Source organism: Leptonychotes weddellii, chromosome 2 (genome assembly GCF_054177405.1).
Source record: "Leptonychotes weddellii isolate Sample4059 chromosome 2, ASM5417740v2, whole genome shotgun sequence".
Lineage (NCBI taxonomy): Eukaryota > Metazoa > Chordata > Mammalia > Carnivora > Phocidae > Leptonychotes > Leptonychotes weddellii.
In genome coordinates this window covers 103,164,325-103,191,467 of record NC_138370.1, presented here as the reverse complement: position 1 = coordinate 103,191,467, position 27,143 = coordinate 103,164,325, and the positions used below count along the sequence as shown (strand labels likewise).

Sequence of the window (27,143 nt, the reverse complement as noted above, 5' to 3'; positions counted from 1 at the left end):
ACATTCTTCATATTAAATCTCTGAAGCAGCTACCATTCTAATCAGGCAAGTTAGTTTAGAGAAAAGAGCAAAACATGCCTCATACCTCCTTTGTCTTGATCGCGGACCCCTGGCTAATCGGCACCTCTACTCCCATGGAGAAGGTTACTGGTTTATCTAAATCTACCTCCCGGACGGCAAGGTACACAGTGCTTTATCTCCTCCAGAGGTACACATGCAAAGTCCAGGTTGGAACTAGGCAGCTTCCCGGTTCTTCTTCTCCCAAATAAAATGTACAGAATTTGAAGGGTAAAGAAAATCCTAAATAACTATAAACCTTTCAATACTTTATAAACACTTCAAGTGGGGGAAGGTGATTTGGGCAGCTTGGTTCATTTAAACATGAAAGACCCGCTCAAGGAATAAAATAATGTCCAGTTTTCAAATAACTAGAATACTAATTTCTAGGTTTTTCTCAAAACGGGGGCAAACGATGGCACAGATGTTAGCATGACTTTTTTCTAACCGTTTGTGAGTGAAACATTTTTATGAATTAAAAACTAAGAGTGGGGAGGACTAGAGGGAAAGTGGGGGAGGGCTTTTGTTACAAAATACTTGCCATTTGTTTCATTTTGAGAGTTTACAGATCTACTCCACTTAAAGGTGAATTCCACATAAGAAGTTACTGGTCAGTTTCTACCAGGACTCACTCACCTCACCATTTTCAGGAATCTCACATATCAGGTGAGAGATTATTTCTAATACCACTTGAATACCACCATGTTGTCAGGGTTCAGGTTTTTCCCACTACATTAAAAATCCTTGCTTCTTTCCTCTTAATCTTTTTTACAGGTTCTCATTTGTATATTATACCTCTTATTTGAATTTGTATATTATATAAAATAATATCTCTATATTATTTTCCTTCTCCCCCTCCTCTTCTACTACCTTCTTCTTCCTCTTCTTCCTTCTCCACTGAATTAAATTTTCTATCTTTCCTAAGTGTGGAGTTCTGAACTACATAAAGAATACTCTATCCTGAAGATTTTTAAGTGTAAACTATGTCTTTTATTGCACAGCCTAGCACCAGTAATAAAATCAAATAAATAAATAAAATAAAAATAAAATATTCTATCTATAAAGATAGAATATACAGATATTCTAAATTTAAAAATACATGGGGCACCTGGGTGGCTCAGTCGGTTAAGCATACTACTCTTCATTTTGGCTCAGGTCATGATTTCAGGGTTGTGAGATGGAACCCCACATCCTGTCAGGCTCCGTACTCAGCAGGGAGTCTGCTTGGGATTCTCTCTCTCCCTCTCCCTCCCTCTCTGCCCCTCCTGTCTCTCTCTCTCTTCTCTCTCAAAAAAACAAAAAAAAACAAAAAAAAAAAACATTTAAAAATACACATTGTTCAGATTCTTATAAAAAGTATCTTGAAATAAAAGGGATTGCAATATTCTCTGATCAATGTATCCTGCTTTCATTTTGCATTTCTGCAGGTTTCAGCTTTTGATCAGAAACTCGTGGGTTGGGATGTGAAACTATAAATTTAGCTTTCTGGTGAATTATATGCAAAAGGTTTTTTCTTTTTCCCTTTTACCCAAATGTTAAAATAATTTTTTTCTATCTCCTTTGTCACTATGATTCCGTATCTTCCCAGAAAAGAGGAAAAGAGATCACTACAATGGAACCTATTAGAGGTTCCTTGGGATCCTGCCTTTGTTATGAAATATAAACACTCCTCTAGAGAAAAGTTTTTCCTGATTGGATTATATTTCACTAGTGCTACATATTCTGTAATGTCTCCATAGCTGCTTCTGTCACTATCTGAAAGGTTTTGGGGTTTTTCTCCCCCCTGGGAATGCTATACATGATTGAATCCTGATTTCCAAAGTCTCTTCACAGCTATATCCCAAACTCTGCCAAATTGTCAGCTGGTATCTCACTAGAAAGAACCCAGTGAGATCTGTATTGAACATGGGTGCAACTAGTCCATGGACTCCAGAAGGTTTCTGGGATAAAACATCCTAAATCTGACTCTTCCAGAATCTTCTCTATGTGTCCTTTCAGGACAGAGTCTAACCAAACAGAAGAGCTGACTGCATCCCGGAAAATACATTGCCCTAAATATCTATTTTACATGTTTCTTTAAGTTATAATTATCACCTCCATTACCACCTACGGGGCTCATTAGTGAACTTAACATGAATTCTTCATTGCAAGTCACACGTTATCATGTGAAATAAAAAATAAACTCAAAATATCAAGCCATTCATTCTTAACAAAAACAAATAAGCTTAATGATAAAGATGTCATTTAAATCTAATATTTTATCATTAATTTATAAGTGGCATTTGTGGCCAATTTTTGAAGTAGTTTTTTGATTTGGTTTGGCTTTTTGTTTTATTTTTTGCTGGTGGCTTCCAAACTAGTATTTAGATACTAAACAAATTTAGGATTTTAGTATCTGAGAAAGTAAAGCATGTTCGTATTTGTTTTGTCTTTATTTTTTCACAGTGTCTATGAGTTGGAGATAATAAGGCATGACTCCATCTTAACACACGGAAAATGGGATTCACAGTGATACACACAGAGTGAATCCATGGCCTGATTTACTCACCACTGGCCAAAACTGAGTTAACACCACTGGAGCTAATTTCTCCTGCTGCCTGGCTCCAAACACATTCATTACATTTTTTGAACTACAAGCAAGAAAAATTGCATTGCCAACCAAAAATAAAACATTAAGAATGCCAGTTTCTTTGGAATAAGAACCATTAGGGACATTTTGACCAAGGAAGGTCTGGTCTGGTATTCTAGAGAGCTTATTTTTCTCTTAAGAGTAACACTCAAATATATCTTTGAAGGCCAATCATGTAAGTAATAAAGATTTGGAAGAAAGAAGCTATCAGGAGTATATGTGAAATATTTTTAAATGGCGCCTGGGTGGCTCAGTCGTTAAGCGTCCCCTTTATTTTGACAAGGATAATATTCTGTGTCTAATTTTTTTCCTTTGCCAGAATGATAATAATTAAGGAGAAAACAAATGCTTTTTGTTTTTGTTTTTTGTTATTGTTGTTATTAAAATGTTTTATTTATTTATTCATGAGAGTCAGAGAGAGAGAGAGGCAGAGGCAGAGGGAGAAGCAGGCTCCCCGCCTAGCAGGGAGCCTGATGTGGGACTCGATCCCAGGACCCTGGGATCATGACCTGAGCTGAAGGCAGACGCTTAACCATCTGAGCCACCCAGGTGCCCCCAAAACAAATGTTTTTTAGCTTCTCAAAAAAGTAAAAACGTAGAAGTTTAGCAAACTCTACAAAGGATAGATCAAAAACCTCTAATATTTGACCCTCTACACCATACATTTTTTTCGGACAAGATTTAATTTTGATGGACTAAGAGACGTTACGCTTACACAAAAATATGTATCTGCCCGTAAGAGGTAACAGCAAAAAACTCAAAGTGAAGATATTTTCTAGGCACAAAATACTATAGGAAGGCATGAAATTTGGCCTCTCCCTAAACTTTAGTGGTTCTCAAACTTGAATGTACTTTGGAATCTCCTAGAGGACTTGATGATAACAAAAATGTCCTCACCCCAGAGAACATGATTCAGTCATTCGCGGCGGGGCCTAAGAATTGACATTTTAACACATTTCCAAGGGATGAGATGATAATGCTAGGCTGGGAACAACATTTTGAGAACCACCGCTTTAACTCAGTCACTTACTCAACCACTGTGGAAGTCTTGGTGTACCTTGTCCAACTTGTCCCAACAAATATTTTGTGTCCTCTGTGCCAGTTAGTGTTTCCACCAACAAACAAGATCACCTCCAAAGTAAAGTATTATGTCAGAATATCTTCATCACCTCTGAATTGTACAATACTTTTTAGAGTATCACCATCTTACAGATATTCAATACATGAAATAAAAAATAGTTATATATGTATCATAGCTTCAGTCCTTCGTGTACAAATTGGACAGTTAAAGAGTAAGATGAAAGAGGTATGTGAAGACTCATTGGTATCTAGGATTTTTTGATTTGATGTTAAGAACAAAGTGTGGCTACAAGTGGGCAGTCTCCATCCTCAGGACTTACCTGTGACTGGTGCATCAATATCCAGCAAATTTTTTTCCTGTCGAAGAATTGAAGCCCCCTCTGTTATTATTCTCAATGCAACGCTCTCTTCCAGCCTGCCCTCCTTCATGAGATGTGCCTTTAAGATATCCACACGAGGTTTCCCATCATTATCAAACACTTCTTTTGCTGTAAGCCGGTGACTTGGAGGAAATGGGACAGCTGAAAAAGAAAAAGTCAAATTATTACATTAGCCAAATCCAACAAAAATTCAATAATAACTGCCAAATATCTCTCTCTGTTACTAATCACCTATTGGAGTATTTTTTTTTTTAAAGATTTTATTTATTTATTTGAGAGAGAGAGAATGAGAGAGAGCGAGTACATGAGAGGGGGGAGGGTCAGAGGGAGAAGCAGACTCCCTGCCGAGCAGGGAGCCTGATGCGGAACTCGATCCTGTGACTCCAGGATCATGACCTGAGCCGAAGGCAGTCGCTTAACCAACTGAGCCACCCAGGCGCCCTGGAGTATTTTAAAAGTTCCCACATTAAAATAAAATCAAGGGCTGTCAAGAATTAAAGACTGCCTTCTTTCTTTGATTCTGGATGTAAAGTGCTTGCTGAAAGGAAATTTATATTTCTTATTCACCCAGTACCTATCTCTTGCATCTAGAAGATCCTGATTAACTTAATAAAGAAAATAGAGAGAGAGATGTTTCTGTTAGGCAATATTCAATTTGACAAAAGAAAATAGTTTCTGTACATCCAACCATAACTCACTCGGGAGAAGAGGTGTCTCTACTGGGAAAGGTCTGCCAGACCAGATTTGCCCCTCCAACTAAAGTCACACCTCTGAGTAAACTGACTCACTATTTAAGGAGAGAGCAGAAATCTGAGAGCAAAAAGGCAAAAATGCACTGAATATTAAACAGGAAATCAGGATTCATGTGCGCAGGTGACAAAGGAACATCTTGAACAGTGAAGGACAATATGGTGTCAGGGAGGAGATGCACGTATTTAGGAATATGATATAATAACAAACGCAACTTACTGCTCAGCTCCAGAACCAACCATTCTCTCTTTCACCCACACCCCCGTAACTTAACAGTAAGAACCTCTCCCGTAGCTACTGTCATTCTTCACATCTGTGAATACATTCATTCACTCATTCAGCTGAAGGATATTCACTAAACTTCTACAATGTGCCAGGACATCCAAAGGTCTAGGTTAGAGATGGTATCATAAAGGTTAAATTTCTGATAAATGGCCAATACGCCCCTTCAGTGAGGGTGAGTCATTGTTTGTGTATTTTACATGAGGAGTCATTACCGAAAACAACTCAGATCTATTAGAAATATCTAGAAGGACCATAAACACAGTTTCATGAAACTTTCGGCTGCCACGTGCATTACGCCATATGCATAAGAACATCTCCATACGATGGTTCCTCTCTGAGGAAGAACACTTGATATTCAGGAATAGACCTAGCCCCCTAATTTCCTGAAAGTGTCTCTCAAAGGAGCAAGATTTATGGTAGAGCTATAGCAAGAAATTTTGTGCAATCTAATAGCATAGGTTTGCTATCCAAGAGAAGTTGTAAGTACTTAAAAGAAAAGAAAAATCAGGAAGTGATCCTATACCAATGGATGCAACTTGATTCTCTATGCGGCCAAAACGAAGTGGCAGAAATACACTCAGTGGATAAGCAGGAGGCTTTTGTGGTCAGATGAACCTGGGTACGAGCCTTGGCTTTGTGCACTCACCAGTTTTATGACCTTGGGCGAGGGAAATAACCTCCTTTGGCTTCGGTTGCCTCACCTGTAGATTGTGGACTACATCTATCTGAGCATTGTTATAATAACTGAAGTACGTTGTAACATCCGGAGCTAACATTCATAGAGTGTTTCTTTTATGCCAAGTATTGTTTGGGTAATAAAGTCAGACACAGCAGGAAAGCTGTAAGATGAGTAAGACATATGTACATGTGTTTACATATCAGTGTTCTCAGTCCTCACAGCATTACTGTGGGGGAGAAACTTGAGGCTTAAAAATATTAAGCACTTTGCCCAAGACAATCGCCTAGCGATTTATATGTAGACCCAAACTCCAACAGTTCGATTGAACTACATTATACTGCTTCTCAAAAGGGACTTAAGACAGTGCTTAATAATTGTGAAGTCAGGAGGAAATCACTTTTTAGGACTGCAATTCTAACAAACACCGAGAAGCGTTTCTTATGAAGACCGCGTTTATTTTCAAAAATTATTTGGGGCAGCTCAGAGTAGAACAGATCTATAATACAAAACCACGATGTAAATCAAAACACAAAATGCATAATGCCAAAGCATAGTGTACAATAAGAGCAAAGGCAAGAATTAAACAAGGAGGAGAAAAAAGGAGGAATTTAGGTCGTTAGACTTCAGGCATTTGGGGGTAATTTTTTTCATTTTGTTTCTTTGCCTTCCCTGCTTTTTCTTACCTAACAGATATGCTTGTGAAGAACACATGGACACATTTCGATGGCCACATTTTTTTTTTTTTAACGTGGGTCTTTATGTATGGTTTGTAATTAGAAAATATCTTACCTGGTAACTCCTCAAAATCCCCCAGACATAGGATGGGGAATGGAAAGGAAGAAACTTCAAAAGGACACTTGGGGTAAGGCAAAGAGCCGATTTTTTTTTTTTTCTTTTTAGTGATTTCCTAAAATAAGAGTTGGGCGACCGTGAAGGTTTAAGGGACTCTGCAAAACTGTCAGGCAAAAATCATAGGAGCACAGAAGGGTAGGAGGCTGGTTTACTGCCAGGCACATAAAGGCACTAGCTGGCCTTATTAAACTTAAGCAAGATCAAAGGGTTAAACCCAAAAGAGCCGAAGCACTGAAGAAGGTGAGAGGCAAAAGGAGAGCACCCTGAGAGGCATCACCTGCATGAACGAGACTTGGTCCAAGTCCCTAGGCTCTCTCCAACGCCAAGATCACTGCAGTAACAGATGCTCCCTCTTCGATGCCCATCTTCTACCTTCCAGTAATTGCTAATCCCAGGTAACTGGCAAAGGTGAAGCCACCTGCTCTGACACAGAGGAGTTGGTTCCAAATACACAGGAGCAAAAAAGAGAGGAAAAAGGCCAACCAGAGGGCTCCGTTTCCAGCCGGCTGATAGGGACACTGATGACATGGGGCCCTCTACCGGGTAAGCAGATGGTAAGGCCCCCAGGGAACCAAGATGTGCATCGATGATGCCGAAGTTGGAATGCAGAGATGCTGTAAGCCAGAGAGGGGTTTTCTGGGACAAAAATAAGAGTGGGCTAATATCTGTGTATCTGTGCACCGTTTGGCTCATAAAGAAAATACCAGCCTTACAAAGGTCACATTTATTTGCTTTCTCTGTTCACCTAGCGTCCTACATGCAGACGTGTGCCAAATACCGAGCAAAAACTACTTAGACCGAAGAATCCAATGTGCATAGAAAACATGTCTTTCATTAACTCGTAAAAATGGCTACACTTGATATAATAAAATTGGATTTTCCCTCCCCTCCGTTGCTTTGAGTATTACAAGTTGCTTTCATTGCTACCTGAGCAGGCCAGGACTGAAGGAGTTGAGTTTGTGCATGCCAATAAAATTTAGAAATATCTGTTGATATCTGGCTGACTCTTCCCAAACCAATTTTCTTATAACTGCCTATTAAGTATGGAATATGGTGTTATAATAGTCTTCTTAGAAGTATCGTAAAAGTAGGGCACCTGGGTGGCTCAGTTGGTTAAGCGACTGCCTTCGGCTCAGGTCATGATCCTGGAGTCCCGGGATCGAGTCCCGCATCGGGCTCCCTGCTCAGCGGGGGGTCTGCTTCTCCCTCTGCCCTCTTCCCTCTCGTGCTCTCTGTCTCTCATTCTCTCTCAAATAAATAAATAAAATCTTTAAAAAAATAAAAAAAAAGAAGTATCGTAAAAGTAGATAGAAACCCTCTCAGCTTTCTCCACTTCACAACTGCCACTCAGTGTCACTCTTTTTTCCTCAAATATAACAACAAAGTAGCTAAAATTTAGGATATATACATCCTCAACTGACTCCAAACATAAAGCACACTGACAGCTGTAAAGACAAACAATACCCTTGACCAGGATCGAGTTCCCACGTCATTGACTGTGCAAATCTGGCAGTGACTGATTTCCAATGAACAGGATATGATCTTGTATTTTTATTTCCTATTTGCTGATGCCACCAGAGAGTTCATCTATCTACCTGAGCTACAGAAAGGTTACTAGTCTGGGAACCAAAATCACGTGTATCCAATGTTGGCATCTATACAATGATTACTGAAGTTGTTGTCAATTATTCATTCATCAGAGAGAAACACATTCCAAGGCAGAAAAGTCGGAACGCCAGCATAATTCTAGCCCTAGGTTCTAGCTGACAATGGGGGCCACACCTCTGAAAGAGACAGGGGTCTCCTCCTGAGATTTGGGTCGCATCAGTTTTAGGTGACAACTATGTGCCCCGGTAGCCAGAAGTGATCTGCTCTCACTCTGGGGTAGATCTAGGTATCTGAGATTTCTCTTCCTCAAATCTGAGCCACATTAGCCACTATTAAAGGGACTCCTGCTATTCGATGGGAAATACCCAAGAGTCCCTCTCACGGTGATACCTTCACTGGAAGAAGAGCAACATAACTGCGACCTGACCTCTTTCCTTCCAAGAAAGAATCACGGATGAAGAAAACATTTAGCCTAGAGATTTTTTTCAAACCTTTGTTTCACTTTAATTTTTTTTACTCAAAAAAAAAAAAAAAAAGGCACCTCAAGTACATCCAAAGGAAAAAGAATTCAGCGCAGCTCACTGTCAGCCTCTCTTCTTCCCATGATGACTGTTAGGGCATGCTCACCAAATCCTGGGGTTCTTTGGAAGAAAATTAGAATTCTCTCCATTTAGATTGATTCCTGACACCCTCACATCAAATAAGAGAAAACTGAAGTCCAGAGAGAGGATAAGTGAATTGCCCAGGGTCACAGAATTAGTCATTGGCAAAACCAACACTAAATTTTAGGTCGACCTGGTTTGTATTCCAGCACTTTACCCTCTGAGTCTGCTCTGTCCAATTGACTAGCAACATATGGCTGCTGAACGCTTGAAAATGCCTGGTCCAAACTGAGATGGGCTGCAAACCTATAATGTGCACTGGATTTAGAACACTTGATACAAGAAAAAACAGGAAATGTACAATATCTCATTAATATTTTTATGTTGATCACATGTTGAAATAAGATTTAGGATATACTGGGCTAAATGAGATTTATTAAAATTAATTTCACCTATCCTTCCTTATTTTTTAATATGGATACTAGAACATTTAAAATTGCATAAGTGGTTTGTCCTAGATTATTATGGACCAGGATGCATTCTTCTCAACGAGGAAATGAGAATAGGGGGAGTTGAGAATGTATTCTGTAATCTTTCTTCTTTTTCAACTTTAGCTCCTCCAATACCTCAAACTGTCTCAACACTGACTGCACATTCGGAATCACTTTTAAAAATAAATGATGCTGAGGTGCAATCTCTAGGAATTCTGATTTAACTTGTCTAGGCATGGTTTTAAAGGAACCCAGGGTAAACTGCTGTGAGGTCCAGACTGAGATTCACAGATCTATACCGTAAAGACATATAAAACACAGGCAGTTTAACTCCCACTCCCCAAACATGTTCCACAATGTCAATCAACCGTAGCAGATGTGAAGTCTTTGCAAGTCCAGACATGTTTATTCCATCCCTCTCTGTCATCAGAAACAGCTCCTGTCCCATATTTCACACGGACACCGCCTGCACCAGGGCTGTCTAAGATACTTACGTTGTCACATGTTAAGAGAACAGTCTAAGGATATCACATGTCAAACACAACTTAAAACACATTCTGGGTAACCTCCATAAGCTGGCACTCCATTTTTCCCTTGTGGACCTTTGTATATGTCACAAACTACTATTCTCATCAAACCATATCAATCAACCAATCAATCAATCATCAAGCATCTAGTAAGCACCTACTAAGCACTGTATTCAATGTCAGGCCGTGAGAAGGACCACGGAGAAGTGGGCAAGAGGAAACAAATATTAGCAGATCCAGACTCTGAAGAGATTGCCATGTGATATGGTATCATGGTTATATATATTAGTTTTTGCTTGAGATACCTGGAAAAGCATTAAACTGCAAAACTGAAGAACAAAATTTAAAGAAAAAGAGATGATGTAATTAGTAAGGGGGAAAAAGTGTCTTTATCTACTTTAAGGCCATGTCTGGGTTCCTATAAACTATTAGATACAAACACAGCTTTCTTCCATCTAAAGTATATAATAAATATCTCATTTTTTTAGGTGACTCCAGAAGACAAGGTTCTGTCTTTAAGGTAAGTAATGAAAAATAGAATACTCTAATTTTAAAATATAATATGCCAGCTAAAATACACAAAAGTAACTCCTTTCTCAGTAAATAAAATTACCCTGAAATCTGATCCTGCTTCTGAATAAACAGTGAAGAATTATGTAAAAGGAAGTACTGGTGACTTTTCACTAAATTTTGCTTGGGTTCTAATATTGAGCCATTAGGTTTGACTTACATCCTTCTGGGTTTAAAAAAAATTCTCTCAGTATGGGGATACATGTTTATCCATACACATCATGTCTATATGCAAAGATATACAAACCATGTTGTCTAGGAGAGACAGCTTAAAAATTAACCACAGCTAGCCTCTAAGAAACACCATAGGAACTTATTTACTAGGGTCCTCCTTATGCTACTCCTGTGGACATTCATCACTTGTTTGTTTGAAAGTCTCTGGCTTTCATTACAGACATTAATGTCTGTCAAATTAAAATATGCTTGCTTATCTCAAGTGTGGTTGAATATTAATCTTGTAAACAGAAACATCCGGCCCCACTTAAGCTAAAACAAACAAAACAAAACAAAACAAAACAAAATTCACAGTAAATCTATAAATAAAACCCCAATTTATTAATTTACTCATGTTTTTTCTTACAGCTATGATGAGCTCCTCCATCCTTAGAGCAAAGACCTTCTTACCCACCTCCTCTGAATACTACCACTCAGATCCTGAGCTTTAAAATGTATTCCGTTTTAGACACAGTATGTGCGCTAATCATTTCACTAGCAAACTGAATACTTCATTTGGTTTCCTGAATGTTTACATGCAAATATAGCACAATGGTATTTTATGTAACTTCCCCAAACTGTTAATAAAAGGGCAGTATGATACTTGAAGCGTTTATTAAAATAAGGGATCTTTTTTTTCCTCTGGCTTACAGAATTTTTATTATACACAGTACTTTTGAACCTAAATCTGAAATGTGCTACAAACAATTCTTTAATAAAGATCAGACACTAATTAATTAAAAGAATTATTGTTCTAACTACAAGGGATTTAATCATTAATTAGTGAAAATGAGTACCTTAACAGTATAATCAGAGATTCCTTTATTATCTGAATTTCAAAATACTTTTCATTTAAATAGGCTTATTGATACATAGCTACTCCTTATCCTTTCTATGTACAGCTATTCTTATTCTCTGGCTACTCTGCATTCTTAAGTCTAAGGACTCAAGGACACAGAGATGGGTGACAGTCCACGACCCCGTCCACATGTAGGTTTGGGTAGTTCTATCACAAAACTCCTTTGAAGTTTTGTTATTTTGGTTAGTTCATTTAATTACTAGAAAAGTTGCAATTGGCTTACATAATAAATTATGTAATAATGATTCAACATGAAAAATGATTTGACAAAAGTTATATTTTAAGAATTTCAAAACATTTCGGTATTACTGCAAAGCTTAAATGAAATCTGATTTTTTGTCGTTAAAATAAAAAAGTTATATGCACAAGTCCAGTGCTTACCATGGTGGCCACACCAATGACAAATTATTTTATACGTATACACGATTAAAGCAAAATTATATTTACTGATTTTTAACATATGATATTGAATGTTCAGATTAAACTAAGAATTTTAATCAAATATTAAATATTTTAATTTAAATAGTAAATTAAATACTTAAAAATTTTAAAATATATAATTGATGATGTGTCATTTTGGAGGAGGGTACTCTATAATTTTAATTAAAAAAATACATAATCAGTCATATTCACACGGACACCGCCTGCACCAGGGCTGTCTAAGATACTTAACGTTGGCACATGTTAAGAGAACAGTTTAAGGATATCACATGTCAAACACAACTTAAAACACATTCTGGGTGACCTCCATGTGGTACTAGCAGGTACCACAACTATATGTATTTGATCTCAGTACTAGATGAAGTGACTACAGCCACATTTTTAGCAAATGGTATTTACAGTAATCTCTAGAATAGCAAACTTACAGTACTGAATAAAATTCTACTCAGAGATAAATTTAAGCAGAGGGGTTTTTATTTATTTTTGTTTGATTGTTTTTGCCTTGAACATTTTCTTTTGCTCGAGAGAAATATGTCACAGGAGGAGATTAAAATCAAGAAACAAACAAGATACTTTAAGACAATTTGAATTTATTTCCCACGTGAGCAGGTCCCTTTGAACATGATAATTTTCCCTGAGAAATGAAAAGTATCTAGGGATTATAAAACTTTATTTAACCCAAGACATACTTTACCATTCAGAAATCTGCAAGTCAGTGGCCTAAGACATGAGATATAAGGAAGGACCTTACCTGTATTGGAGCTAAACTATTTCATTAGAAATTCTTTGATAAATGTAAACTTCAGAAATCTCTGTATTAAAAATAGCAAACCTTCTTTGTCTTCAATTAAACTTGGAAGTTGATATGAAAAATCAATCTATGCCCACACATAATTCTTTCCTTTCAAATTCATCATTCAGCTCTAGATGCCCACACATTTTCTATGCCCACATGCCCACCCACGGTCCCGATCCCTGTGGTTAAAACACCTACAGGCATCAGAATAATTTTTTTAAATGAATAGGCTTTCTCTTCTTTGAAAGGTCTTGATGAAATGGCAAATTTATGTCCCAAATATCGAATAATATAAGTCTAAGTGGCAATTTAAGGATATTACCATGTTACCACTTTTTGCATATAAAGGGTGACTGGTTTAAAAATGATAAATCTGGCATCCAGCCTTGTAGCTATCTGTGTGCCACAATGAAGCACAGATCAATATTTTGCCTTAGAGTCACCCTCTAGAGAGCCAGGGGTGGGAGCTAAAATCCCAGGTTTGCATTTAATGCCCCCCTGACCTGGCTCTGTGCTCCCTACTCCCTGTGGGTTCAATAGTGAAATATCAGGTCCTCTGGGCCTCTTCATGCTTCAGTAATGCTTATGCCAAATTATACTGTTTGCTTCAGTCTGATGACCAGACCTGCTCTCCACTTTCTCTGGTCCACCATTTCTAAGAAATAGCCACTCCTATGAATAATACAGAAACACGCAGGAGGTTCCAGTTCTTAGCACCTCAAATGTGTGCTCTCCAAATCATAATCTTCACATCTCAATTTAAAATTTGGAATTTTGAGACGGCTGGGTGGTTCAGTCGGTTAAGCGTCTGCCTTCAGCTCAGGTCATGATCCCAGGGTCCTGGGATCGAGCCCCGCATCGGACTCCCTGCTCAGCTGGGAGCCTGCTTCTCCCTCTGCTCCTCCCACTGCTCATGCTCTTTCTCGCTCTCTCTCTCTTTCAAATAAATAAATAAAATATTTTTTAAAAAAATTTAAAAAAATTGGAATGTTTTAGTGACTACCACCTACGATTATATCCTCTGAAACTTCATTTTCATTAGTTTCACTTATCTTTAAAATGTACTTGTCAATTTTGAGTTTAAATCAAACATGCATCTATTAATCTATCAATGGAAAATGGCTAATTTCATAATAAAACTCCAACAGACTGCATTCCCTTCCTTAATAAAGAGCCACACTTAAGGGAGATTTTCCAGTATATATTATGTACATAAAAGAAATTCTCAAATAATTAAGGAAACAGATTAATTATAATGTCAATTTCAAATTTACATGTAACACCAAATCTATTTAAATAAGTCAATCAGTCATCATTAACTAAAAAAAAAAAATCAGAATAACTAAGTAGAAAGATTAACAATCAAGTTGCCTTGAAAGTCTAGTCCAGTACTGTTGTGTATCGGTCATTAGGTTTCAAATCCACTTGTCTATGACTTAAGTGAAGTTGTTTTGAAGGAAGAGTGAATTTGTTTACATGGAGGAAACTGTGTTAGAATGCTGTCACCAACATCTGTTGTTGTCAATAAACACTCAGTAGCTCATCTGTTGATGGGTGCCTCTGGGGGCTTATCAATAAGAGCATAGGGAAGAGCCGCTATGGTGTAATGGCCATTTAAACGTTAAATACCAAGAATTTGTGAGGACTTAACCAAGAGTAGTCAGTTTGGGCAAGGGTTACCTTTGCTGGTCTAAGTAGGTCTCCAAAGACCTTGGGCAGTGCTCGCTTCGGCAGCACATATACAAAGACCTCGGGCATTAGCTCCTGCCATGGCAAGGCGACTCTTCGGAGGAGTGGTGAAAACCATGCAGGGGCCCTGTGAAGGAGATCATCTTGCCCGCCAACACCAATGTCTTCATCCCCTTAGCAACATGCTCTAGCAACAAGGGATTTCTGCTTTACCCTGGCAGCTGGACGTCAGCTCTTTGTTAGCTAAGCCAACTCCTCTGAGAACCAACTTCTGGACAGTTATACGTCGACTAAATTTGGATTTTATTTCCTTCATCTCCCCTTAACCTGGAACAATAGTGTAATTAATCCATCATTGGTTTGGAGTATGTTATTTCTTCATTGGCTTATTAAGAGACAGTATCCCATATGCTATTGGCTTGTGAAACATTACCATTATAAATTATAATTCCCACAGTGAGCCTGTGTTAAATAAATTATTGGCAAAGACAATCTCACTTTCTGAGTATAATTTGCCTCAGCAAGACAAGTGCCTTGGCATTGATAGATACTCAATTAATGCATTTCTGAATGAATGAAAAAATGAATGGATTTTTTTTTTTCTCCTTGCTTACTTAGAATTTGGGGAAAATCTGTGGTAATAGAATTAGTTTAAGAAGAGAGAATGGAAAAAAATGGCCTTGTTCAGATCTAAAAGTATGTAATTGTGTAAAGGATAGTCAATAACCAAAATAACTCAGAAACTGAAACCTTCATTTAGTAAATGTCTCTTTTGAAGTACTCATTACAGGAAAGAGACCGTGGATGCCAGATGGTGGGGTGGAGCTAGAGGCCACACCCCAAGATGAAACTGACATGGTCAGAAGTGAGCAATAGATAGAAAACCAAAAAGGGGAGGGGAAAAAAATCACTACGAAAAGTCTGAAGTGCTAAATGTTTTTAATCCCGTATGCGAATACAGGATCATAGATAAAATTTGTACTTATTTGTGATGTAAAACTGACCCAATAACAATAAAAATATTATCACCTGGGTACAACAGGGCTTCGGTGTTTTTAAACTCATAGAGCGCTATCCTGTGAAATTTCAGAAAGCAGTTCAAATATTTCCTTTAAAAAGAACATTTTTCCAGTTAAAAAAATGCTAGTAATATATATTTATTGAAGTATGAGTCAGTAAAATAGAAAACTTTTTTTTTAATTTTCAGATTTGTGGTATCTGAGATTTATTACTAACACTTTCTCAGCATCCCTAAGTGTCAGAGGTAGTTCAGGAGGGGAGAATCCTCCTCTCCCCTCTTTTAACTACTTGCTTGATGACTATCACTACCAGTCAGACTGAACCCAAATCCTACTACTAGATACAAATGAAAAATATATTGTGAAATGCAGCTGTCAAGAATAACTAAGACCTAGCTTATCTAACTCGTTCTAAGCACATATAGAATGACAAACAGAACAACATAACTTCCATGACACATGACTTTGGGTTATCATTCCCCAAGACATCCAAAAAGCTTCACTTCCACTAATTTTTCACTATCCAAGTAGGCATGACAGTGAGCCATTTAGGCAGCCCTGGGCATGCTCTTCTTAAAGTTACATGTGCAGAATTCACAACTGGCAGACCAGAAATAGAATATTTTTTATTACTGCATCATTTAAAATCATTCCTTGGCTTAAATTACCACCCCCAAAATAATTATGATTAAAAGTAGAACTACTAGCAGATTAATATAAATGTAAGATATAGGACATGTCCAGTGAAAAGTAATCACACAAACACACACACACCACAGTTCTAATAGTGTAATAGTGTGTGTTACTCTAACAATAGAGTTGTGTGTATTTTTTATGAGGCCCTTGCTAATGTTCCACTTTTTCAGAACTTTAGTTCCCATCATCCTCACCAACCACAGTGCAATCACACACCCAGAGGTAATCGAAAATTGATCACTCACCACAAAATCTGTTATTTCATAGGAAAGGAATGGAGCCATTCTCACTATATAAATACAAAAGAATGATGGCCTGGCAAAATTGAGGATGTGTTCAGTTCCATATTTCACAATAGCCCTAGATATATCAGGGTATATCTATGATATTCATGATGGCATACAGTTGATCCTTGGACAAAATGAAGATTAGGGGCACTAAAACCCCATGCATTTGAAAATCTGCACATAACTTTTGACTCCCCAAAATCTGCATATAAATGTATTACTGCTATGCTAATAGCCCACTATTGACTGGAAGGCTTACCAATAGCATAAACAATAGTCAACACCTACTTTGTATATTATATGTATTATATACCATATTCTTAAAATAAAGTAAGCTAGAGAAGAGAAAATTTTATTAAGAAAATCATAAGGAAGCGGGATGCCTAGGTGGCTCAGTCAAACATCCGACTCTTGATTTCGGCTCAGGGCATGATCTCAAGGGCATGGAACCTGCTTAGGATTCTCTTTCTCCCTCTCCCACTGCCCCTCCCCCCTTAAAAAAAAAGCACCAAATCCTAAATAGCATGTGAATTTTACTAGAACAATTTCCCATAGGTATTAGTATTGCTTACTCCCCACCTAGTCAAGGGGGACCCAATTATTACTCACACCAAATGATAAACAAAACAAATGATAATCAGTCACCCAATCTTTTCTGAACTCCCTTCCCTCCAGACTCTAATTACCCAAAGGGTTTCCATGCTCCAGGGACAATAAAGTGTGTCCTCCTAGAAGCAAGGACAGAATCTTGGATCTGGTTCTCTATAAGACGCCATTGCAGTTGCATTGGAAATAGGATTTATCTCCCTTTTCTGTAATGCAAATAACTTCTCCATCCCAGATACAACTATTCAAATAACAGCCTGCTCATGAATAAACACAGAACAATGTGGATCCTGGTAGAGATGATCTGCTCTCCATAAGATCTACCACCACTTGGTACTCAAGCAACAAAGGAAAACAGTTACAGGAAATTTCACTGCCATCATTTATTTATATATATTCATACTATGGGGATACAAAGTTGATTAAGTTATCAAGAACTTGCCTAAGTTATATTTTGTAAAAGTTAATAACCAAAGAACACGTATCTAAAGAAAATACTTTAAAAATATGACTACTGAAAGAAAATACAGAACACAAAACAAACAGAAAGTAAAGAAAGACTGCAGACTTTTATGAAAGTACACAATTACTACAGGGGAGAAAAGCCAAGTTATATAAAGCATCAAATAAATTAAAAGCTTTGTGAAATTGTTGAAATTCTGTGGCAATGCTACGTGTTGCACACATTTCCGGGGAGGAAGTCCACAGTTTAATAGACTCTTGAAAGGCTCCTTGAGCCAAATGGGCTAAGACTTCCTCCATCACAGCTTCCTCACCATTACTATGAGACCCACTCTAGTCTAGTTGCTCAATGACCCCCTCATCTAGATTACTCAAATAATGGTCAGATGATTTCTCCAAATCCCCAGTAATCTCCCCTTTACCCACCTAATCCCAAAGCCCTATGGTCTGGTCATACCCAATTACTCGATACCCCAAGTATTCCATATAATTCCATACCTTTCCTCAAGCCTTTCAGAAATAGTAAGGCAAAAGGGGCTAAAAGCACAAACTCAGAAGACAGACTACCTGGGTTTACACCCCAACTTCACCAAACTGTATGATCCTGGGCAAGTTATTTAACCTCTCTATGCTAAAGTTTTCAGATCTGTAAATTGAGGATTAAACAAACTAATATTTGTAAAATGCTGGGAACATTATTAGCATAGCCAATACTTCATTAAGTATTCATTATGATTAACAGATGCCTTGCTTAGCTCCTTAAGCATGCAACCACCTGATTCCTGATCATCCGTATTCATAAATGTCACAACGGCTGAGAAGACCCAAAGCCTGCTTGCCATGTGAATCCCCAATCCTTGAGTATCATTCACTTAATAAAATGTCCTTGGATCACCAATATACAAAGTTTTCTTTGTGTTTGCTTTGTGTTTATCTCTTTGCCCCTCAAACATAGAGCAGTTGCTGCCTGTATTAATTTTCATACTTTGGTACTCATAAGACACCCACAAATTATTACACGGGTTTCATGCTAAGTCCAACAAATGTGTACAAATCTGAAATTATGTTCTTACATATCATTTAATTTCACTCTTCAATTTTCTAGTTGAAGAAACTAAGGCTCAAAGAGAGTAAGAGTAGCAGTGGTAACAATAATCACTTCTATAACGCTATATCTCAGACACTGTTCTAAACACTGTATATGTGCTAACTCACTGAATCTTCATAACAATCCCATGATGCAGATACCATTATTCTATTTTTCATATGCAAGAACACAGGCACAAAAAAATTAATTTACCAAATTCACACTGCAGCAAATAAGTAAAGGAAGCCAGGGATTAAAACAGGCTCTCTGGCTCTAGAGTTGTGTTTTTAATCCTTGTGACTTTGCCTGTGTAAATAAGAGGGGGAGTCACCAAGTGATCCAGAGGTAATTAATGGCAAAACCTGAAATACACATGTAGTCCTCTGGATTCCCTGGTTACACTCTTTCCTTATGAGTTCACCATTCCCTACCCAGAGTGATGACCATAGAGAGGGTTCAAAAAAACATTTGGCCAATGATTTATGGATACACAATTCACATCTCACGACCTAAGGCTCTAAATGCAATAATATTTATCCCAAATGCACAGTGTGTTCCTTGGACATCTTATTTGGCTTACCTGTCTTCTTATTTAATTGTTCCCAGTCTTGAAAGAGACCAGAATATTACAAGGAATCATAGATTCAGTACTCCACTTGTAAAAAGTACAAGGTCTTTGTTGTAATTTGGTTTCTGATGGATTGATCCAAAGGTAAGAGCTTCCAAAGAATTTCCATACATGAGCATTGAGCTTGGGTTCTATCCAAAGCCTAAAAGTTTCCCCTTAATGACTGCTGGCCACCTCTCAGGCTAGTCTGGGATTTTGTTTAAAGTGTGCCTCCCCAACATTTGTTCCTTAAAATGCCTGATTAGTCTACCTGCCAGTGACAATTACCAGCAATATGGAGCAGAATCTGAGCTCTCAATGCTACAAAGTATAGTGGTTCTGAGTTATAAAGTCCTAATCACCTATCTTCACATTCTGGCTTTAAAGGTATGTGTCCCGAAGAGATCCTTGAGAAACCACAGTTTTCACACTTGTAAAATGGAGATATTTACCTCAAGAGGTTGTTAAAAGGATTAAATGAGAACGTATTTATAAAAGTACTTAGTGCAATGCTTGGTATGAAGTATGAACTCAAATTTACTAAGTATAAAAATATACTATTTATTACTATTGCGCTTCAGAGAATTCCTACGGGATTACTTTTGTTCCATATATCAGCATTTCATTACATCACCTGAAAACTCTCATTTACACTTGGCATATTTATGCCTCAAAAAATCCCAAGTATTATTATATAAATGTTTGTATCATATATGTGGGCTAATGGGAAGGAATGACATTAAATATGGCCCCAGGATAGTTGTCTAATCAAGAACTATATTCACCATCATGGGCCAATATGAAATTCTTACTATTAGTATAATGTGACCTTAGTGGAAAGCTAAGAGAAGCAATGCATATGAAAGCCCAGAGATGACTGGGCCATCCAAGACCATCAGATTTTATGTATACAGCAACATTTTCCCAACAGTAGTTCTGGGCTAATAGAGGTTTAAAAAAAAAAAACCTAGGGGAGAAAAAAAGCTTCAGAACATCTATGTAAAATATGGCTAAATGGGCTTATTTATGGCAAGTTTTCTTAGAGATTTGCATGTGTTATTGTATCTTATGACTATCCAGGAGGGAGATCAATCATTTCCCAACTTTTTTCCTATAAAACTCAGTCTTCCTGACACACTGTATTTTGTGAAAGCTTACTGTACACAAATAACCAATTCAACTATTTTGATAAAGTAAGTCAGTTCACACAACATGAATTTTCAACATAGAGGATATCAGTAAAATTGGCCAGAAATTTTCATCAAAATCATAAACATGTTAGTTTGTTTAAGCTGAGGAACATCTGTCTGTCAATTAAAAAAAAAAATAGGGGAAAAACCTGTTTATTTCTGCTTTCTCCTTATTCATATATGCATCATACTGAATGATGTACTATCATGCGATAAAAGTTAACATTTTTTAGTTTTATATAATACACATAGTGTTTACTTAATGATACATGAATACAGCTCAATCATATTGGGTTAAGTCCAATATGATTGGAAGATACTAAATGCTATTAGGTATCTTCAAATCAATAATGAATAAATTCCTTATATTTTATCTCATTTCAAAACCACTCTAGCTATCTTCATCTGACTGCTCTATTAGGCAGAGATATTATTTGGAATAAAGAACTATTTTATGAAAATAAGCTTTTCAACTTTAAAAGAAGTCCTAAACATTAAAGCAGTTATCTGTACATATTTGACATATTTGAACATTTTAATATATATGATTTCATTCAATCTTCATGATATCCCTTTGTGATACGTATCATAACGGTCATCATTTTATAGATCAAGAGAATAAGAAAGCTGTGTTTACATTCATGGTAAAGATAACACAGGCAGTGTGTGGAACCAGGACATAATCTTAGAGTCCCAGGCCTTCTCCACCAAAGCTCATGACATTAACCTGCAAATGCCTGCAAATTGTAGGTTGTCCAAGGCAGTTGCTGTTACTCTTTAAAAAGCTAATTAAGGAAGAAGGAAACCAAAGAATTCCAACCAAAGGAAAGAAAACCTTTGATTTTCGAGGTTGATAGGATTGCCACAGCTGACCTCCCCCGTCTTCCTCCACTTTGAAACACAGTGTTCCCCATTCTATATCTGTGATCTGGGGCCAAGCCAATCCTTTGACATGTTAGGCAGAGATAACAAAGACTCTCGATCATCGAGGTGTTTACTCAAATTAATTACATGAATTTTTGCTCTCAAATAAAGTATGTCCCTTCTTATTTTAGGGGCTTATAGGAAAGAACTTTGGGTGATGCAATTGTGCTTGCCCCAGGGCTCTGGGCCCCCACCTATTGGGCTCGCATCCTTTCTCTGTTACCTGTTGGTCTAGGTTTCCGGGGGATTTATTCAGTCTCTCTGTGCCTGAGTTTCCTCATCTGCAAAATGCAGATAATAATATCGCCTATCATACAAGACGATGGTGAGGATTCAATAATACATGCCACATAAAAACTCGAAGAAGGCCTGACATGGACTAAAGCGCTCAATAAATGCTTACTATTATTATTATGGGACTTGTTAAAATGAGACTAAAAGCAGAAAAATGCAGTAGCTCCCTGAGTTGTGTTTTCCCATGAAAGAGAGCAAAATCATTACAGGCCTTCATTCAGAGATGATCCCCATACTATAAGGTACACTTGGGCTTTCAGTATTGATAAATGTCTCTGGAGGAAGTTCTATTACTACCTATTAGATAAACAAAACTTAAAACTCAAGAATGTGATTCCTCCCACAGCAGAATAATCTGTAACAGCACCCTTTATCAGGCCAATGTGCTTTGGGGAGTCACTGATATAACCAGCCAGCAAAATCACCTGGGAGAGCTCACTGAAATAACCAATGATCAAATGCAAAGGGCCAAATTGTGCTTTGGAAGTCTCATTTCGATAAGTTCTGAACTGCACAGAAATAAAACCATTTGGAGGTGCTTGGGTGGCTCAGTCAGTTAAGCTTATAATAAGCCTATAATTCTTTTGATTTGGGCTCAGGTCATGATCTCAGGGTCCTGAGATCAAATCCGACCCATCATGGAGCCTGCTTAAGATTCTCTCTCCCTCGCCTTCTGCCCCTCCTCCAACCCCCAAAAAAGGGGAAAAAAAAGGAAATCCAAACCATTGGCACACTGCTTAGGCACATGCCTATGATTAGCCATAGCAATTTTCCTTCTGGTCATTTTCTTTATTTTCATTTAAATTAATATAATTCCTCAGCTAAAATACAAGAGAAAAATGTTAGAGAACACAGTCTATTCACTCTAATAGCAATAATCAAGTGTATTCATTCTGATTGTGTAACTGTATAACTGTGTACCTCTATGCCAAGAAAATTCTCATGTCCTTTCATTAGATTTTGTCCGTATATATTCATTGAAATGAGTTTGTGTTGAAGGAATGTCATTTTACCCAATGTAATATTTACATTTGTAATAATTTACAATGACAATATTTCTAATTAATAGTGTAAATAAAAATGTAAAATATAATATTACATTTACCAAATGAAATATGTGCCTTCACACCAAGACAAGATTATTTTGAAAATTTTAAAAATAAATGCAGATTTCTATAAAATGAAAGAAAAAAACCTATTCATCTTATTCATCTAACCAAGAGATATTAAGCATAATATAAAGGCCTATAGATAGATTTCTCTTCCTAAGGAATACTTATATGTAAATAAAGAGGGTTATTACCAAAACACTGAATGCTTTAATAATTAATGCACATTGTACTGATTTCTCTCAAAGGCCTCATTTCTAATGTGAGGAAAGAAATCAAAAGTTTTCTCAATTTTCTTTTGTACCTAATTAACTATTAACCATCCAGTTACCTATTAAGCAAAATATAATTTCTTCTTAATTTGTTACAGTGCAAGCATTTCCTTCCCTGTGGTAAAGAAAGGTAAACAACAGTGAAAGGGAAAGAAAGCTCACTTATGTGTTTCAGAAACAAGGACTTGCTCACCATTCTAATCCAAATGTCCTTTTTAACTAAATAAAACTAACCTTCAGCTGTTTTCATTTAAGCATTTTTAAAATCCCTAATTTAATAAAGCTAATTGAATTTGTTCTAGAACAAACTTGTATTGCTGATACACTGAATTTATTCTAAAACACTGCTAATCCATTTAAAATGTGCAATATACTTAACTATATAGTATTAAAAATGCTTGCCATTTAGCAAAGATTTAGAAATGTAACATGATTGGCTTAAGATTAATGTTATATTACCAAAGCTCAATAAAAATAGCACTTAAGTATCAGAGAAATATAAGACATATTCAGTATATGACAGACTGCATTATCACCAAATTTAGAGAATCTTTTATTAAATGAGTATCAGGCTTAATTAAAAGAAAAAAGTCCCTAAGTCTTGAACTTTTGTGCCAACAATGAATATCTAATAGAAGAATCTACGAATGAAAATGCTTTTTGAGGTAGTTTTTGGCTGATCTACATATGAATGCAAAGCAAGGATATTTCACTATCAAAAATTACATGGGCGCCTGGGTGGCTCAGTCGGTTAAGCCTCCGACTCTTGGGTCATGAGACCAGGCCCCATGCTCAGCGCAGAGTCTGCTTAAGATTTTCTTTCCCTCTCCCTCTGCCCATTACCCCCCCCACCGCCCCTGCTCTCTCTAAATAAATAAATAAATAACATGGCATTATATATGACTTCTCATATGGAAACATATTATTTAGCCACTGTACCATGTGAGGGAAAATAGTAATATGGTCCCCAAATGAACTTCAATTATATGAAGTATTTTTCTCTCATCTGCAGAATGAATGGCACTGCCTCAAATTAAGGAATTAGTAATGATAACAAATAAACACAATTATACTTTTTTTGAACCCTGAGTTCACTTTACTGTTCCTAGTCACGGTGCTATGAATTCTATTTCCCCAGCCGATCACCAGATTGGTGCACAGCATTCCAAAAAGTGAGTCCTTCCAAACTACTTTCTAGAGCTGCTCACTTTGCTACAAAAATGTTCTGCTGATTTTAACAGCCTACTTAGGATTAAATAAAATCAACACATATATCCGTGGTAAACTGTACCAGAAACCATTTTGGAAAGAGAAACTACTGAAAAATCCCTTTCCTACACTGTTATTCAAATACCAGTAATATGCCTTCAATGACCAGAGAAAACAGAAATGTTCCAAAAAATATGTAAGTAAAGGTCTTAGAAAAACTTTTAAAATTTGTTGCAGAAATGAGCTATGGTAGTAGATAAACTGAGGCTAGACGTTCTATATGGATTTCATTTATGCCTATAGCACTCTACCCTGGTGTCAAGAGGTTTGAATATTTGGGCGCACCTGGGTGGCTCAATCTTGACGCGTCTGCCTTCAGCTCAGGTCATGATCCCAGAGTCCTGGGATTGAGCCCCAGGTGGAGCCTGCTTCTCCCTCTCCCGCTCCCCCTGCTTGTGTTCCCCTCTCTCGCTGTCTCTCTCTCTGTCAAATAAATAAGTAAAATATTTGTTAAAAAAGAGGTTTGAATACTTGGATTTGAAACCGGGCTTTACCATAACCATATAAAATAAGTGCCTATTGCCCCCATTTCACAGATTAAGAAAATGAGGTATATGCTGTCCAAGTTCACTCTAATATTAAGTGGCAGAGTTTGGATGCACAACCAGGTAAGTCTGTTTTCAATTCTTCACAGTATATCATGCTAAACTACCTAATTCATTAAATCAAATTGGCATGCCAAATTCCTTTCAGAAACACAGTCGATTTTTAACTATCAGATCTAATTTTGTCTATAAGCTGGGTGAGTGAAACACTATAGGATTACGTTTACTGGTCCTCAAGTTAGCAGAGAGATTCAGGCAGGGCTCTGCCACTAACTGGCTCTAAAACTTTTCAATTGCTGTTTTCTTGTTCATAAAGCGAGGAAATAACACCAGTAGGCTCCATTTTGAAAATACAAGCCACATAGTAGTTTCTGATATATAACCGCTGATACAGAACCATTTTACCCGTCTAACAAATCCCAGGGCTTTCCCCAGAGCTACAGTTTTGGAAGGAACACTGTCAAAAACAGAAAGCAGTGCAAGGTGGACCTGTGCATTCCGTGGTTCATTGCGGGTACTGCACAAAGTATCTGGAGGAGCCAGAAACTGAAGGCCCAAATGCTGTCCCCACTGGATGAGTCAAACCCTCAGAGTCCCTGAGTGATGCTAAAGGGATCTACATTTTAATAAAGGATTGGTTTTGTCTGGTCAGGGTGGAACAAGAAAAAAACTTCAATGGTTACTATTTACTCCTCTGGAGCTTGAGGATGAATCCCTTATTTTGCAGAAAAGCCCATCAAGGAGAAGACTTTTAATGGACATTGCTGAAAGGAAAAGCGGGGAATGGGAGAGAAGGGGAAAAAGTGTTAAGGGGAAGGGGAAAGAAAAGGAGGAGGAGGAGGAAGAGAGAGCCATCAACTACTCTGAGAAAAATTCCTTAAAAACAGCATTATTTTATTGAACAACTCCTCCCCCTTTTTTTCTAAGTTAAAGACTAAAGCCAGTTACTCTCCCACCTTCACTGCTGAATATTTTCCTCTCACTTTTAAAAACAATTTTTGCTACACCCAAGTTTCCCCATAACTCCTCACTGTATAAGGTCAACTTTTGCTTTTACAAACACTAGCAAGGCTGAATAATAATTACCCAGGGTTTAGATTCCTTTCTAGAAACAATTCATTTAGAGAAAACAAAGGAAAAATCATGTGTAACAATGGAAAACATGGTTCATCCAACATCCAGATAAGATAGGAACACAAATAATAAGAATATTTCAGCCATGGGGATAAACTCTAAAACAAACTGTTCTCTGGGAAAAAGAAACAGAACCAATGGAGTAAATGGATGTGAAGGGAAAAGGGACAGGTTTGGAGGGCTGAAATGAACAGAACTATAGATTTCTTTTTTAAAGTCCCAAACCAGACATAAGCAATCATCAACCAATGAAAAATGTTCTCTATCACTGTTTATCCTCCTTAGTTTTGACTGGATATCCATATGTTCCTTCATATCAAAAATAGTCCTTTCGAGAACATCTGCTAAAGACCTAAGTTTATTCATTCCTTTAAAAAGCTTTGGTTAAGTTTAGCCTTTTGTTAAGTGTTATGTGTCAGACACTGAGCTAGGTGTTGTGGAATCCATGTTAAAATTCTACTTCCCTGCAGGACATAAGAATGGGAGGGTGAGACTGGGGTTCTCAGATACACTGCCAAAGTCTGTTATGTTACAATTGTATCCTCTTGTGCTCAAATTTTCCTAAATACTTTATCACTACATCTAGAAAGTTTAATACTTAAATTAGAAATTTTAATATTATAACATGAATGATACATAAGTTATACAACATAATATATAATATTAAATTGGTAAATCTATTAATAATGTGGGTTCATGTAATAAGGAGGAGAAAATAAATTAGGAAAAGTGGCACAGTAAAAAAACATTTCAAAGACAACCTGAGTTAGGACAAATATCCTTGTACACAGCAGTGACAAGCCAGCTCTTAATAGAAAAGCAGAGAAATACCATAAAATCACAGTAAGACATTTAAAGAAAATCTAAAGTTGGTAGTGAAATAAATACACAGAATATTGTTGACATTATTTCCGTTAGAAAAATAATATTATTGCCTCAATGATGGTCATTAGATATATCTGTGACATTTCAATTCACACTTCCTTAATGACATCATCAATATTTTATATGCAGGGCGCCTGGGTGGCTCAGTTGGTTAAGCGACTGCCTTCGGCTCAGGTCATGATCCTGGAGTCCCGGGATCGAGTCCGCATCGGGCTCCCTGCTCGGCGGGGAGTCTGCTTCTCCCTCTGA

The 27,143-nt window shown here is 37.2% G+C and overlaps 1 protein-coding gene across 6 annotated transcripts in view; it reads right to left on the bottom strand.

The window, feature by feature from the left end:
- The window catches only part of PPP3CA (protein phosphatase 3 catalytic subunit alpha), a 296,797-nt gene that overhangs the window by 159,353 nt on the left and 110,301 nt on the right, over window positions 1-27,143 (bottom strand). For all 6 annotated transcript variants that reach the window (XM_081812089.1, XM_081812087.1, XM_081812088.1 and 3 more), the window contains one exon: window positions 4,087-4,287. In XM_081812089.1, coding sequence (XP_081668215.1) covers window positions 4,087-4,195 — 109 coding nt within the window. In that variant the 5' untranslated portion in view covers window positions 4,196-4,287. The remainder of the gene's footprint in view (window positions 1-4,086; window positions 4,288-27,143) is intronic.